Below are 13,873 nucleotides of genomic sequence, written 5' to 3'. Positions count from 1 at the left end.
GCTGAACTGTCAGTGCACGGCTTCGTGACGTCATCTTGCAGTATCCTATAGAAGGCGCTAATGTGAAACGTCAAACGCATAGAAAAACGATGCGCGCGCCTCAGGTTGTGAAAACTACAACTATGAAAATTTAAAATGATCGTTAAAAGCGTGGTCGATGGAAATTTCGCAAGTGTTACGTCTGTTTGTCTGTGGCTTTAGCTGGCACGACGGTTTGTCGGTGATTATCTTGGTGAGTATATTTATATAGCACGCAAGATTTTTTTCTGTGTACTTGGGTACCATCCGCCCATTTCAAAATCTACTCCTGATTTGAAAATAATCCTCGTCGATAATTTTAGCAACACACAAGTCTGAACAAAAAGTCATAACAAAAAACAAAACCATCGCAAAGGCGAATGTTTTCGTGTTTTCGTGAAAATTTGCGAAAAGTTACCAAAAAACGTTGTAAATTTAGTTATTTTACACGAAAATAGTAATCGTTATTAGCAAAAAAATGTTCACAATAGTGGATTTTTACGGGAAGCAATCGAACTACAGCTGTGGTTACTGTAAGCAACCCACGTCCTGCCAGTCCCACGGTGAGTATAAGGATTCTCAATGCTTCGCTTCATCTCAGTCCTTTGTCGTATGAATCATCCCTTTTCTGGATGTCGGCTTCTGCCCTTTTTGAGTACATTTTTGTTAACTAATTCCCGATTTCCTTGCCCAGGAATGTGGGCCCACACCATGACTTGCCAGGACTACCAGGATCTGATTGACCGCGGTTGGCGTCGGTCCGGATGCTACTGCTACAAGCCGGAAATGAACACAACCTGCTGCCCGTCGTACACGATCAAGTGCGACGCGATGAACTTCCGGTTGAACAAATCGCACAAGAAGATCATCAAGCGGGTCAATAAGTTCCTCAAAGATGGCATCAAGGGGAAGGATGAAGACACGGCGAAGGGGTCGGACGGAGGAAGTCACGGTACTGCCGACGACGGTGGCTGTGGCGGAGATTTGGAAATGGGAGACGTGGCTCGTAATCCAAGAAAGGAACTAGATCTGAACGAAGTAAGAGTGCTGAAAGCGAAAGAAGACGAAGGAAGCGAGCCTCCACAGGATGTGGTTGATGGATTGTGTTTGGCAAAGGACCCCACCGTTGGAAGCAGTTCCAATTTGTCCACCAGATCATCGACGGGTGGCGGAAGCGGACAGCCACCGAAGAAGGCGAAGCTGCTGCGGATCGAACGGAAGCGCGAGAAACTGATACAAAAGGGACTGAATGCGGAGGAGATTGAACAAAAGATGAAGGAGGCCAAGGGAAAGAACGTCGAGAAAAGTCTGGAGGATTTCCTCGACGAAGAACCGAAGGACGGTGAACAGGCAGCTCATCGGTTAAAGGTAAGTTTGTTATGTTGCTGATTTTCTTCTACTAGGTATTCAATTATGACAGGCAATCAACACCTAGGAATCCAGAGCCTTTTTAGGGAATGTCATCAACTTTCGGGTGCTGAACCACTTGTGCAGCGGCTATTTTGAGATATTTTTTCGGTATACATAATTCACTCAATTTCAACAGAAAAATAAACTTTGTTATAGCAGCTGCTCATGGATGGTGGAATAAGTGTATAATGTTCTTTTATTTTCATGTTTTTAACAGAATATTTCACTAAGGTGACAGTCTTTCCCCACCGTACTCTAATAAATAGTAGTTTCTTCTATAAATTGTAAACTCGTATCTGCCATGCAATGTAATGTTTATTTTGTTGTCTATTCTCCACTTCCAGGTAAAACTAGTACCATCTCACGAAGGAGCAACTGATTTGGTGTACGCTCTCTACTGTTCCTATCAGATGAAGATCCACAATGATCCTGCCTCGAAACTGAAAATGGATCGTTATAAACGATTCCTAGTGAAATCTCCACTGAAGGTGATTAGTTGCCAACTAGCCTTTAAAATGATATTGCTTTGTTTTTCTTTCTTTCTTCCTCACTATTACTCCCTGTGAATCCATGAAAATCAAAACGCCAGCTCGTAACCGTCTGTACCAAAGCCAGTGAATTCAAACGAACTCTCGAAGCCTCTTTTGCCGTGTACAAGAAGTACCAAGCCCAGGTGCACAACGATCCACCCAAAATGATTGACGAATATCTGGACTTTCTGGTCAAGTCCCCGCTCCAGGTACGACTCATCGTCCCCGTCAAGGCTGCCTCTCCTACTTTCTTTCTTTTTGTTGCAATTGTCTTCCTCCTACTGTCTGGTCTGGTCTAACATCTATTGGCTTTCCCTGCTAATGCATTGTTCTACATGGCGACCGTAATTCACTTCAATTCCATTTGCATTTTCAGTTTACTACGGGTTCAAACTCGCCCAACTGTGGCTTCGGATCGTTTCACCAGCAGTATTGGTTGGATGACCGCCTGATCGCCGTAGCAGTGATCGACGTTCTACCGAGTTGCGTCAGTTCGGTCTACTTTTTCTACGACCCCGAGTACAGATTTCTGTCCCTGGGTACATATGCATCCCTAAGGTATGTATCACTCGCTAAATGACACAGACCCGTATCTGAACGATCTAAGTTCACGTCAAAATCTCACTTCTATCCGCTGCTTTCGAACAACCCCACAGAGAACTTGCCTTCACGCGTAAACTGCACCAGCACACGCCCAGTATTGCCAACTACTATATGGGATTCTACATTCACTCGTGCCCCAAAATGCGCTACAAGAGCAATCTGTATCCGTCGTATCTGCTGTGTCCGGAGGTGTACAGCTGGCATCCTTTGGATGCCCGAGTGAGGCAAAAGTTAGACCAAAGCAAGTACTGTCGACTAAACGAGGATCCCAAAGCCGTCGACGCGAATGCGATACAACCGGAAGACATCGAGGAAGTGCTCATTCTGCATGGCAGTTCCTATCGACGGTATTCTCTGTACATGGTAAGAAGCTAGGGAGCCCAAAAAGTTCGGAACCCATGCCACTTGGCCATTTTAGTCCCCGAATCAAAGTACTCAACGCACGTTTGAAAAAGAATGTATGTTTATGCTTTCAGAAAATGGTTGGCCTAAAGCACCCGGACGAAAACACGCGCACCTATGCTAAACTGGTTGGGAAAGTTTGCTCAGCGCGGATGCTCCTTTACGAAGGGTGAGGCGTCCCGAGTGAGTCTTGAGCCTCAACATTATCAAAAATGCGTTGTTAGGAATCAGAATCTTCAATTTTACCGCGCTGTATTGCATGTGCTACTAGCAAACAATTCATTCGATACCGCTATTTATTATTATAAATATAATTGTATCGTTATCCGATGATGTTCATCTTTCTTTTCATGTGATAATTTCACAATCATAGGAAAATAGGTATCCGTCGTTATACAGCTCTAAATGTAAGCCCAGATATAAGTGCTAGAAAATTGTCTTCTTCTACGGTATTTAACGGCGTAATCGGTTCAATCTACGACTAACGAATGTCTTTGGGGCTGTCCATACTGCTGATTGCATCGCTCCAACTCATGCGAAACGACGATGCATGGCACGAGAACAGGTCAGCGGGGACAATGCTTCGTATTATACACTGCGAGAAATAAGTATAAAGACAGAGCCGTTTTTCATACAAAATAATAATGTAATCATGCTTCGGAATCAAAATCTCTTTTTCCACCGATTGGATTGTTATGGAATTTTGGCTACAACCTAAAAATAAAATAACTAGAATTTTGGCTAGTATGTACTATAAATCATCACCATGCAAACGTTTACATCGACTTTTCAGATTGAAATAAGTAGGGGAATTAAGGGCATAATGGACACCCGGGGCGAAATGGACATCTCTGGTTTTGCCGAAACCGTTGACTTTTATGTTAAACTTTTAATGCATAAGTGTAACGGAACAAGTCATGGTTCTATTTTTCAAAAATACAATTTATATTCATTTTTTATTTTCATTTTCATTTTGCAGCATTTGGTGGGGCAATGAGAGCGCAAGTCAGACCAAAGCCGATGATAAGGAGGGGTAATGGCTGAACAGTCTTTGCTGACCACATAAACGCCATGGGATAGGAAAAGGGTATTTTGGTGTGGGATTAGGGTGTTGGTACAGACTTGACAATATCAATGCTAATCAGATGCAAAATAATTTTAAGGCTCAATAGTGAATCGCATACCTTCTAAAACCAAAAAACAATAAACCATAAAATGCCAAGCAAGCGTGCAAGCAAGTCATAGAAACAAAAAGCGCTCGATTGTTTATTTTGTCAATTATAACAAACTGAAACTTCCACCCTCTCCGATTCGCCAGTCACCCGGAAAAAATGTCCCTTCAGTGCTGGAAAATATATACCGTCAAACGGGGTGACTTGCAACGGCGGGGTGACTTGCAACACTTGATGTCTTCTGTCTATGTTTATCAACAAAACATAAAAATCGGACGTTTACATACCAAAATTCAGTCGAACTATAAAGTAGGGGTAGGCGGGGCATAATGAGCAGCTTAAGCATTTTGCCACCAAATCCAGTAAATTAAGTGCAACCAATGTGTAATTTTATCGTTCAATCCTCATTTGAACATTAACTGACAAAAGCTAATCGTTGAAATTCCGAATAAAGTTATAAATGTAGTAGAATTTTATGTTTTTAAAAACGTATAAAATCGCGAGTTGCGTTTTGGGGGTGGGGCATAATGAGCACCCTGGGTGGGGCAGTATGATCAATATCAGTTTTGTACACAATCAAATGCTAATTGACTATTCTTGTCAATGATAAAGCATACCGGCAACCATCAATGAGAATTTGAAGGGATTACGGGGTTTAATTTGTAGGGAACTGTGGGGTTCCAATGAGTCTTCTATTGAGGAATTTTTAAACGGTGATAATATACAGATACTGAGATTTTAAAGCTAATAAATTGAAAGTTACAGACAAAACCTTACTATATGCATCAATACAGAGAAAAATTTGTTTGTTGAAGATGTTTACCATTTTCATTATTTTTTTCACTAGTTGCTCATTCTGCCCCACCCTACTACCAACTCTTTGAAGCATATTTTTTCAACAAAATAATTATACAAATAGTTCAAAAGTGTTACAAATACATTTCATTGGCCTAGGGAATATCAAGAAAATCGATAGATGCCCACTAAGTTGTGATTTCGAAACCCAAAACCTTATTTTAGGTCACCTGATTCTTATAATATTTTCCCAGTATATGGCCACTTTACGCATTTTGATTAATATTTCAAGGTAAACGGATTTTTTGACTAATGTTTTGCAATCAACTCATTAGATTTTAGATAATAAGGCTACAATCAAGCAACTTGTTTTGTTAATTTGAAGATTTACAGTGAAAATACAAGGTGCTCATTATGCCCCACCTGCTCATTATGCCCCGCCTACCCCTACACATACTATCTGAGTAGAACCGACGATTTTTACTTTTATTAAAATAGTTCCAACAAAATATTCATAAATTTAACATTAGTCTAAAAAAGTAACAAAAATGTAAGCCACGAATCGTTGCCTGGAAAAGAATGAAAGCTAAATTTCCCATACATAATAAGCTATATGAATTTCTATTTTACTTTATAAAAATATTACAATATCTTTATTATATTCATATGTTTTGAAATATTGTACCTAGACGGGGTGACTTGCAACACTCATTTTCTTAACAATTCAAAGTCCAGAAAAATGAAATATTAGGGGTATTCACTAAACCGATTAAATTGCTGCGTAAGCCATGATTTTCTGCTTATTTGAAATGTTTCATGATTCTGCGAATGAAATAATCAAAGATTGCCTTGATGATAACGACGTTTAATCAGTTTAAACAGTTTACGCTGTTAAGTGAATCCCCCTATTGTTGTTTAACTAATAATTCAACAGCAAAAGTCTGGAGCATCATCATATGAACTGAAAAATACATTAAAACCTATGTTAACTTCAAAATTAGTAACTTAGTGTTTTTGAGCCCAATATTTTCATATAAGAATTCACAATACAGTTTCCTATGTAAAAACAAATGCAAAAATATGAATGTCAGCCCAAACGATATCACAATAGTAGCAAGAATACTTATCAAATATGCTTGAAACTAAAAAAAATTATCTGCGTGTTTGAAAAGGGATTTACATTGGGTGTTGCAAGTCACCCCGCACGACGTATTGTGACAAAAATGACCTTATTTCGCTTTTTCAATATGAAAAAATAAATCAATCTATAACTTGTTCACTCTATTTTATAGAGGGGCCGGCTATTAAAACTATCACAAATAGTTTAAATTTTAAAATTGATTTTAATCATCATTTTTTGTTAGTTGAAGCTGAAAAGTGTTGCAAGTCACCCCGTTTGACGGTAATCCCCAATTAAACCTGTAATCGAATTGTCCGCGTGGTCTTGTAGTACATACCCCCACTTGGTAAGAACCAGTCATTGCCATACATATTAAATGCTAGACATGACCCCATAGATAGCATTTGCATATGTAAAAGCTCTGCTGATGTGACTTTCCTATTAAGGCAATTCTCTCATCTCATGTTTGTCTTAAGGGCGGACGGGACGGTCGAGGAAATATCCGCCATTGCTCTGTTGCTACTAAGATGGTAATCTCAGATTCTACTTCGTATAATGGAACAAAAATCTATCATTGTGTATGCTCACTTGCAGTGCATAAAGGGTGATACGGTCAAAATTTGGTCACACAATTTGTTTCATAACTTGAGACTGCGTACACTAAAACAGCTGATTTTTGGACCAGTATTGGTACATTATATGTAGCTTATACCATAAAATTTTCATCAAAATCGGTTTAGTATTTGCGGAGATATTGTGAATCCTAAAAACTGCAATTTTAAAATTTTGTACAAAGTGGATTAAAAAATAAGAACACATTTTTACTCTTTTTTTTATAGAGCCAGAAATACTGAACCAATTTCAATGAAAATTTTTCTGTGTGTAAAGCATACATATCAAAATGTTATGTAAAAATTTCATTCAATTTGAATCGTCCGTTACAAATTTATATTTGTTTAGCTGGTCAAATTTTGTCAAATTTTGTCGAGTCAAGTCAAATTTTGGTCACACAATTTTTTTCATAACTTTAGATTGCGTTCACCAAAACAGCTGATTTTTGGATCAGTAATGGTACATTATATGTAGCTTGTACCATAAAATTTTCATCAAAATCGGTTTAGTATTTGCGGAGATATTGTTGAACCCTGAGATCCGCAATTTTAAAATTTTGTGCAAAGAGGATTCATACATTTTTACTGTTTTATTTATAGAGCCAGAGATACTTAACCGATTTAAATGAAAATTTTTCTGTATGTGTAGTATGCACATCAAAATGTTGTGTAAAAATATCATTCTATTTGATCCAGCCGTTACAAAGTTATATTTGCTTAAGTGGCACCCGGTCAGTTTTTTTCATATTCAATCTGCTACAACTTTGAAAGTATTCATGCAAAATGGCTCAAAATTTGACTAAGAACGTATTTTCATAATAGTACTATGCTGTTAAATTTTGATAAAAATCGGAGCAGTATTGGTAGTTCTATAATCAAAATTGTGCTTCATTGACCTTAAATTTCCGAAAATTTACTATGGAGCGCCTTTGTACAAAATTTTAAAAAGGTAGGTCGATGGTTTTGTCTATATATCAACCAATACTCAATCGATTTTGATGAAAATTTTATGGTATAAGCTACATATAATGTAGCATTACTGTTCCAAAATTCAGCTGTTTTGGTGTACACAGTCTAAAGTTATGAAAAAAAATGTGTGACCAAATTTTGACCGTATCACCCTTTATGCTGATTGATTTTCAGCCTCATCTGTGCGATAGAAATCGAGATTACGATCTTCAAAATCGCGAGGCAAATTGTTAGAAAGAGAGGAAAGATAGGAAAAATAACACGGCGTCCCGATTCACCTTAAAACATTGTCAAGCTTAGAAAATTGAAGTTAATAAACAATACATTACAAGAATTCCCATATAATGAGATCATTCATTCGCACTACAACACCCTAGGAGGTAATATCACATTGGCTGATTACAGTACAAATACGAAAAATCTTCCTTTTCCCCCTATCCGCAACCCGGGGACGCGCCCTGTTGGATTTCGAAAGCCTCGGAGAATATTACAAACCTTCAATGGCCAACCCTCCCTCAGTTTGTAATATTCTCACCAACTTGGAATTATATTTTCCCGGCACATAAATGACTTCGACAAATGTTCGATATACTATGCAGGAGCATGATCAGTATAACTATATCAGATAACTTGAAGATCTGATTTTTACAGAATTGTTTGCCATTGATTATACATTCAGCTATTCCAATCATTACAGGGAGGGAGGCAGCGAGGCTAAACTTTTTATTTTATTTTATTGATGCACAAGGGGGTCATGGGGCCAAGTCTCCAATGCAAGTCTAAGAACTCACATCGTCCATAATACACCGTGGAATTTGGGAGTAGGCATTGCAACCTCTTTAGCCATGCGGCTTTTAAGTTTTGCGTGGCCTTAAGGATGAGGAAAGGTGGGAGATTGATTTTGCGTATTGAGCTGTGAAAAAATGTGTTGTTAATTGAATGGCCAACGTTATTTACCTTTGCGTATTTTCACACAAAATGGACAAGTTTGACGATATGGTGCTTGATTTTCAGTGAACTAGCATGAACAGCTCTTCTTATGATTCTTGTTCTTGTGTCTTCAATATTGGAAGCTTGATTAATAATAATTTCAAAAAATAGAAGGACAAATTGTGTATGAACTTCCTTCCTGTAAATATAAATCAAATACAGATATTCTTTGATATAACGTACCTTCGATATAGCGTACCCTCGATATAGCGAATTCGATATAACGTACATTTTGCTTCGATATAACGTACAACATTGAAAAATTTTATTTTTCCCAGGAATAACCCTCAGATAAACTACGAAATCACTCAAATCAATGTTGTATTGCAGCATTAGCCTTGTTACCCAAAACTAGCGCAATTTGGGGAAAAACTTTGTTTATTTATTGTTCACTATCTTCGTCATGGACGCACAGATTGTTTGATTAAACTAGGTTCCTTATTCTATTCTTAAACTCTAATTTAGACATATTAAAATCGAAATCTGCACTAACTACATTAAAAGCTTTCAAACACGCACAAAAAGGACTATTTTGACCATAGTTGGTTCTATGAAGCGGGATTGCAAGAAGCGTTGAGCTACGGAATCGTCGCGGTGGAACATTTAAGGGAATTTCACCAAGAAGTGTTGGACAATCGATGTTACCATTGAGGAGATCAAAGACGAACAATCGTTGAAGTTTAACTCTCCTCGCCGCCAAAGATTCTAAATTAATGAGCTGGCAACGGTCTGGGGCCATATAGCCGAGGCGGTAAACGCACGGGTATTCAGCATGACCATGCTGAAGGTGACGGGTTCGATTCCCGGTCGGTCCAGGATCTTTTCGTAAAGGAAATTTCCTTGACTTCCTTGGGCATAGAGTATCTTCGTGCCTGCCACACGATATACACATGCAAAATGGTCATTGGCAGAGGAAGCTCTCAGTTAAAAACTGTGGAAGTGCTCATAGAACACGAAGCTGAGAAGCAGGCTGTGTCCCAGTGAGGACGTTACGCCAAGAAAAGGAAAGGAGGAGCAACGGTCTGGATAACTTGGAAGGTTAGTTGGATCCGACCATGGAAGCTGCCGCAACGCAAATCGCAAGAATCTACGTTGTAGACGCTCAATCCTCAACCTTTGCGTTAAATGGAACGGTGTCCAAACTGGTGCAGCATACTCTAAAATGCTCCGAACTAGTGCGCAGAACAGTGTTTTCAATGCGTAGACGTCAGTGAAATCCGAAGCATGCCGGTGAATAAAACCTAACGCTGACCACGCTTTGCCAATAACTGTAGAAATGTGCTCGTTGAACCGGACTTTCGAGTCGATTAAGGCCGGACGGGACGCTGGTTGAATCGTCCGCCATTGCTCTGTTGCTAGTAAGATGCAAATCTCAACTTCTACTTCATATTTTTGACTAGAAATTTGATCGTTCATTTGCTCACTTGTGGTGCACAATCGACTAAAGTTTCAGCTACGTCAGTGCAGTGGAAATTGATATTTGCTTCTTCAAAATCGCGAGGCAAATTGTTAGAAAGAGAGGGAAGATAGGAAAAATTACACGTCGTCCCGTGCGGCCTTAAAACTCCGAGATCGTAAATAGACTGAATACGCGCTACTGGAGTCGATCCGATGAAGTGCTGATTGATGACCGAAGTGTTGCGGCGAGTGAAAGATATAACCTTGCATTTGCTTTCATTGATAAGCATCCCGTTGTCACCGCACCACACAAATAGCGTGTTCAAATCTTCTTGCAATGCCACGCAGTCTAACGATGAAGTGATGGCACGATACAATTTCAAATCGTCAGCGAAGGACAGCTTACCGCATGCAAGCAGCTGGTATAGGTCGTTCACAAAAATGATGAATAGCAAGGGTCCTAAAACGCTGCCTTGAGGTACTCCAGAGGAGATGCCGAAGTTGCAGGACCGCGCCGAGTTAACTGAAACACATGCTGAACGGTCCGAGAGATAAGAATATAGCCATTTTGTCACCCAGTGTGGGTCATCTTTTCTACGATTGTAAAATGAGGCACCGTGTCGAAAGCCTTCGCAAAATCAATGTAGATTGAATAGACCTGGCGATATGATTCCATCTCGCGTGATAGTTCAGTGACGTAACACATCAAGTTTGTTGTGGTCGAGCGATTCCGTACGAATCCATGCTGGCATTCGGATAAAACCGGCATGGTGGCAGTGTACAGTGCATTGTGGACCAGTTTCTCAAGAACTTTGCTCAAGCAGCATAACAGTGTGACTCCACGATAATTTTCGACGCGATTGAAGCTCCCAGATTTGTGAATTGGCACTATAACACCACTTTTCCACGCGGACGGGAATGTCGTTTGTGTGAGCGAGCGGTTAAATATATTCGTAATTGGGACCGCAAGACAAGGTTGCAACCATTCATTTGCAAAAATTTACATTCATTTGTTATTATCTCAGTTCAGAAGCATGCTATCGAAAAACAATGTATGGATGAATTTAACCTTGTAGTTTTATCTGAAAGTTTGCCGAATAACATTGGGGACGCACACGCATTCCAAAGTCGTGAGCGAGCTGTGAAGGCAACTTTCCACAGCGTGAATGAAATTTATATTCACCGCGTGCAGAGTTGCCTTCACAGCTCGCTCATGACTTTGGTATACGTTTGCGACCCCAATGTTATTCGGCAAACTTTCAGATAAAACTACAAGATAAAATTCATCCATACATTGTTTTTCGATAGCATGCTTCTGAACTGAGATAATAGCAAATGAATGTAAATCTTTGCAAATGAATGGTCGCAACCTTGCCGCAAGAGCAACAGCGCAATTCTTGAACAGTACAGGAGGAAGACCGTCGGCTCCTAGTCCTTTTTCGGCGTCGAGATCTTCGAGAGCCCTGATCACTTCCTCCACAGACAGCTGCATGGTTGGAAGGCGGATATCAAACACCGGCATGTTGGCACTGGTGATGCGCGAGTAAAAACGCTTTCGAAGGAGACGGCAAAGAGATTGGCTGCCTCAGTGTTATTGCGGTGAAATAGAAAAAATCCAACGGGGTTGCGGTGGTTTCGATCGCCGCAGTCGTTCCGCAAACGTCAAAACTGCTCGGTGCACGCTAAAAAGCTCTCACTCACTTGGTTGCCATAAAATTCAAAAATAATGAAAATTGTTTCATTTATGGTTTATGTAATCACACTTGCTGCCACAATATGTAACTTATTTTTAAACTATATTAGGTGTAGTTTCAGCACTTTTGTATGCAGCTGAACGCCATTAAACATAATTTAGATTTTCAGCTATTTATTTTTGTTGCAATGTTGTGTGCACACTTTTTGAAGTGTGCAGCAGTTTGACGTTTGCGGAACAGGTTTTCTTTGTCTTCTTCACTCCGCCAGGTTGGATGATTTCTCTGGATAAGCAATATGTCGAATTCGTTTATTTGCACCGCCTGCACCGCTTTGCCACCGGGTGTAGCAAACTTGCACCGAAACCGTTCGTTTATTCGCAGGTACTGTTCTGTTTTGACACCCGATTGGCACCGGTGCAAGAAAATGCTACACCCAGTCTGAGCGCGGTGTAGCAGGTACAAAGCTAGTTTTACAATACATGCATATCGCTGAACTTGTATCGTGGTTTTGTTTTGGTAGGAATGTTGATTTTCTCTTCGGCATTAGGTAAACAGTTTTCTTGGATATTCATTTAACAGCAAATTTGTGCGTTTAAAAATTATTTAAACTTGATCGATGGTTATCACGTCTTTCAATCATCTTCTGATGAATCTTCAAAATTTATCGGTAAGATGAAATTTCAAAGAGTTGATTCAACGTATATTTTTCCCATTACTATTTTTATTTTTGATTATCGCAAATATGTGGATTACTTTTAATGATTTTAATTATTAGAATTTTCTGTCGCATGGTGATCTATTATTTATGAAAAAAATTGACGTAATAAAGTTTTGATAAGCCGAGAATAGAATAAAAATCTATTCAAATTGGACTAAAATATTACTGAAGTAACATTTTGTAGGTTCAAACAGTTTCAAAAACCGTAAATTCTATTTTTTGTTTCTTCCAACAAATATTTAATTTTTAAATTATATTGAAATTCAAACAAATGTCACTAAAGGATGGTTAAGTCGTTTTTAATATGAGTTGCGTTTCAATAACGTTATCTTCTAAAAAGCATTTATTTATTTTTTTTTTACGTTGTAGCTAAACGTTTTCTATTGAACTGCCTTAACATTTTTTGTGTTAAATTTGTGCACGTAGATCGCTTACAATTGTATGTTAGAATTATTTTTTATTGGACAACGGAAATTGATAAATTCTAAAAAGTTGCTTTTTATTGAAAAATTATGATATGACGAGAATTTGAAGAAGATAAATAATGTAGGAGTGCTAAACCATTGGATAACTATTTTCAAATAACATTTATTATGACAAGTTTTTCATGTACAAGTGGATTACTGAAAACTTTTAAAATTGTTAAATTGGATATAGGGTGACAAAGGGTATTATCGGCAAGTTTGTTCTCTTCGTCATGGGGGGTTTTTGTGGGCCAAATTGCCTGAAATTTGGGCATATAACTCAGCTTAGTTGGGAAGGATTTGTGGCCAACTTTGAGATCAACAGGCTTCAAAAAAGCCCCCATGACGAAGAGAACAAAACTGCCGAAAATACGTAAGTTCCCCTAGAAAGTAAAAAATTAAAATAAATTAAAATAATTTTGTTTATCACGGAAATTATGAAAACATTGATTATGTTTATTTCTGATATCCTTTATTGATTTCATTGACGCTTTCACGCGCTCTTAATAATACCATCATAAGCTGTCAACAAATTGCACCGAAACCGTTCGTTTTTCCGGTGTCAATTGCTACACCGGTGCAGTGCACCGTCGGGAATAAACGAATTCGACATTAGTATGCGCTTTAACTCCCCTGTATGTTGTGTACGTTATATCGAAGCAAAATGTACGTTATATCGAAGCACAAAAAACGAAATGAGCTTTTCGTTAAAACTCATGTTTTTCATTATTGGTTTCGTGAATTTCACCGAAATCATTATCATGGGTTAATTTCACGTCAAATACATCGACACTAGTATAAAAATATTAAAATTTTCTCTGCTTCGATACAACGTACACTTCGATATAACGTACAAAGAGAATTTTTTTTGTACGTTATATCGAAGAATACCTGTATATCAAAAACAAGAAAAAATGACCGCGGCGCTTCTTCGTTTGAGCACGATAAGTATCGGTTCTTGTTGGCACCACGAGTGTGC

General features: G+C 38.7%; 1 protein-coding gene across 4 annotated transcripts; it reads left to right on the top strand.

The window, feature by feature from the left end:
* Positions 1 to 358: 358 nt before the first annotated feature.
* Positions 359 to 3,293, top strand: LOC109431047 (arginyl-tRNA--protein transferase 1). 4 transcript variants are annotated; one of them, XM_019707180.3, is made up of 6 exons: positions 359 to 581; positions 713 to 1,386; positions 2,018 to 2,167; positions 2,335 to 2,516; positions 2,615 to 2,924; positions 3,017 to 3,293. In XM_019707180.3, exons 1-6 carry the CDS (start codon positions 497 to 499, stop codon positions 3,134 to 3,136), a joined length of 1,521 nt encoding a protein of 506 aa, XP_019562725.3. In that variant the 5' UTR covers positions 359 to 496; the 3' UTR covers positions 3,137 to 3,293. The 4 variants fall into 4 exon arrangements, with proteins under 4 accessions (XP_019562725.3, XP_019562726.3, XP_019562728.3 ...); XM_019707181.3 differs by lacking the exon at positions 2,018 to 2,167 and adding an exon at positions 1,773 to 1,916; XM_019707183.3 differs by lacking the exon at positions 2,018 to 2,167 and adding an exon at positions 1,773 to 1,916 and having other exon boundaries at positions 360 to 581; positions 3,038 to 3,293.
* Positions 3,294 to 13,873: the final 10,580 nt, after the last annotated feature.

Source organism: Aedes albopictus, chromosome 3 (assembly GCF_035046485.1).
Source record: "Aedes albopictus strain Foshan chromosome 3, AalbF5, whole genome shotgun sequence".
Classification (NCBI taxonomy): domain Eukaryota; kingdom Metazoa; phylum Arthropoda; class Insecta; order Diptera; family Culicidae; genus Aedes; species Aedes albopictus.
This window is presented reverse-complemented; position numbering and strand designations above follow the sequence as displayed.

Bases quoted from the DNA above. Each gene is read 5' to 3' on its own strand.
- LOC109431047 (XM_019707180.3), top strand. From the start codon at position 497: ATGTTCACAATAGTGGATTTTTACGGGAAGCAATCGAACTACAGCTGT. The intron at 1,387-2,017 runs GTAAGTTTGTTA...TCAAAACGCCAG, and splicing joins AGGCAGCTCATCGGTTAAAG to CTCGTAACCGTCTGTACCAA. The intron at 2,168-2,334 runs GTACGACTCATC...TTGCATTTTCAG, and splicing joins TGGTCAAGTCCCCGCTCCAG to TTTACTACGGGTTCAAACTC.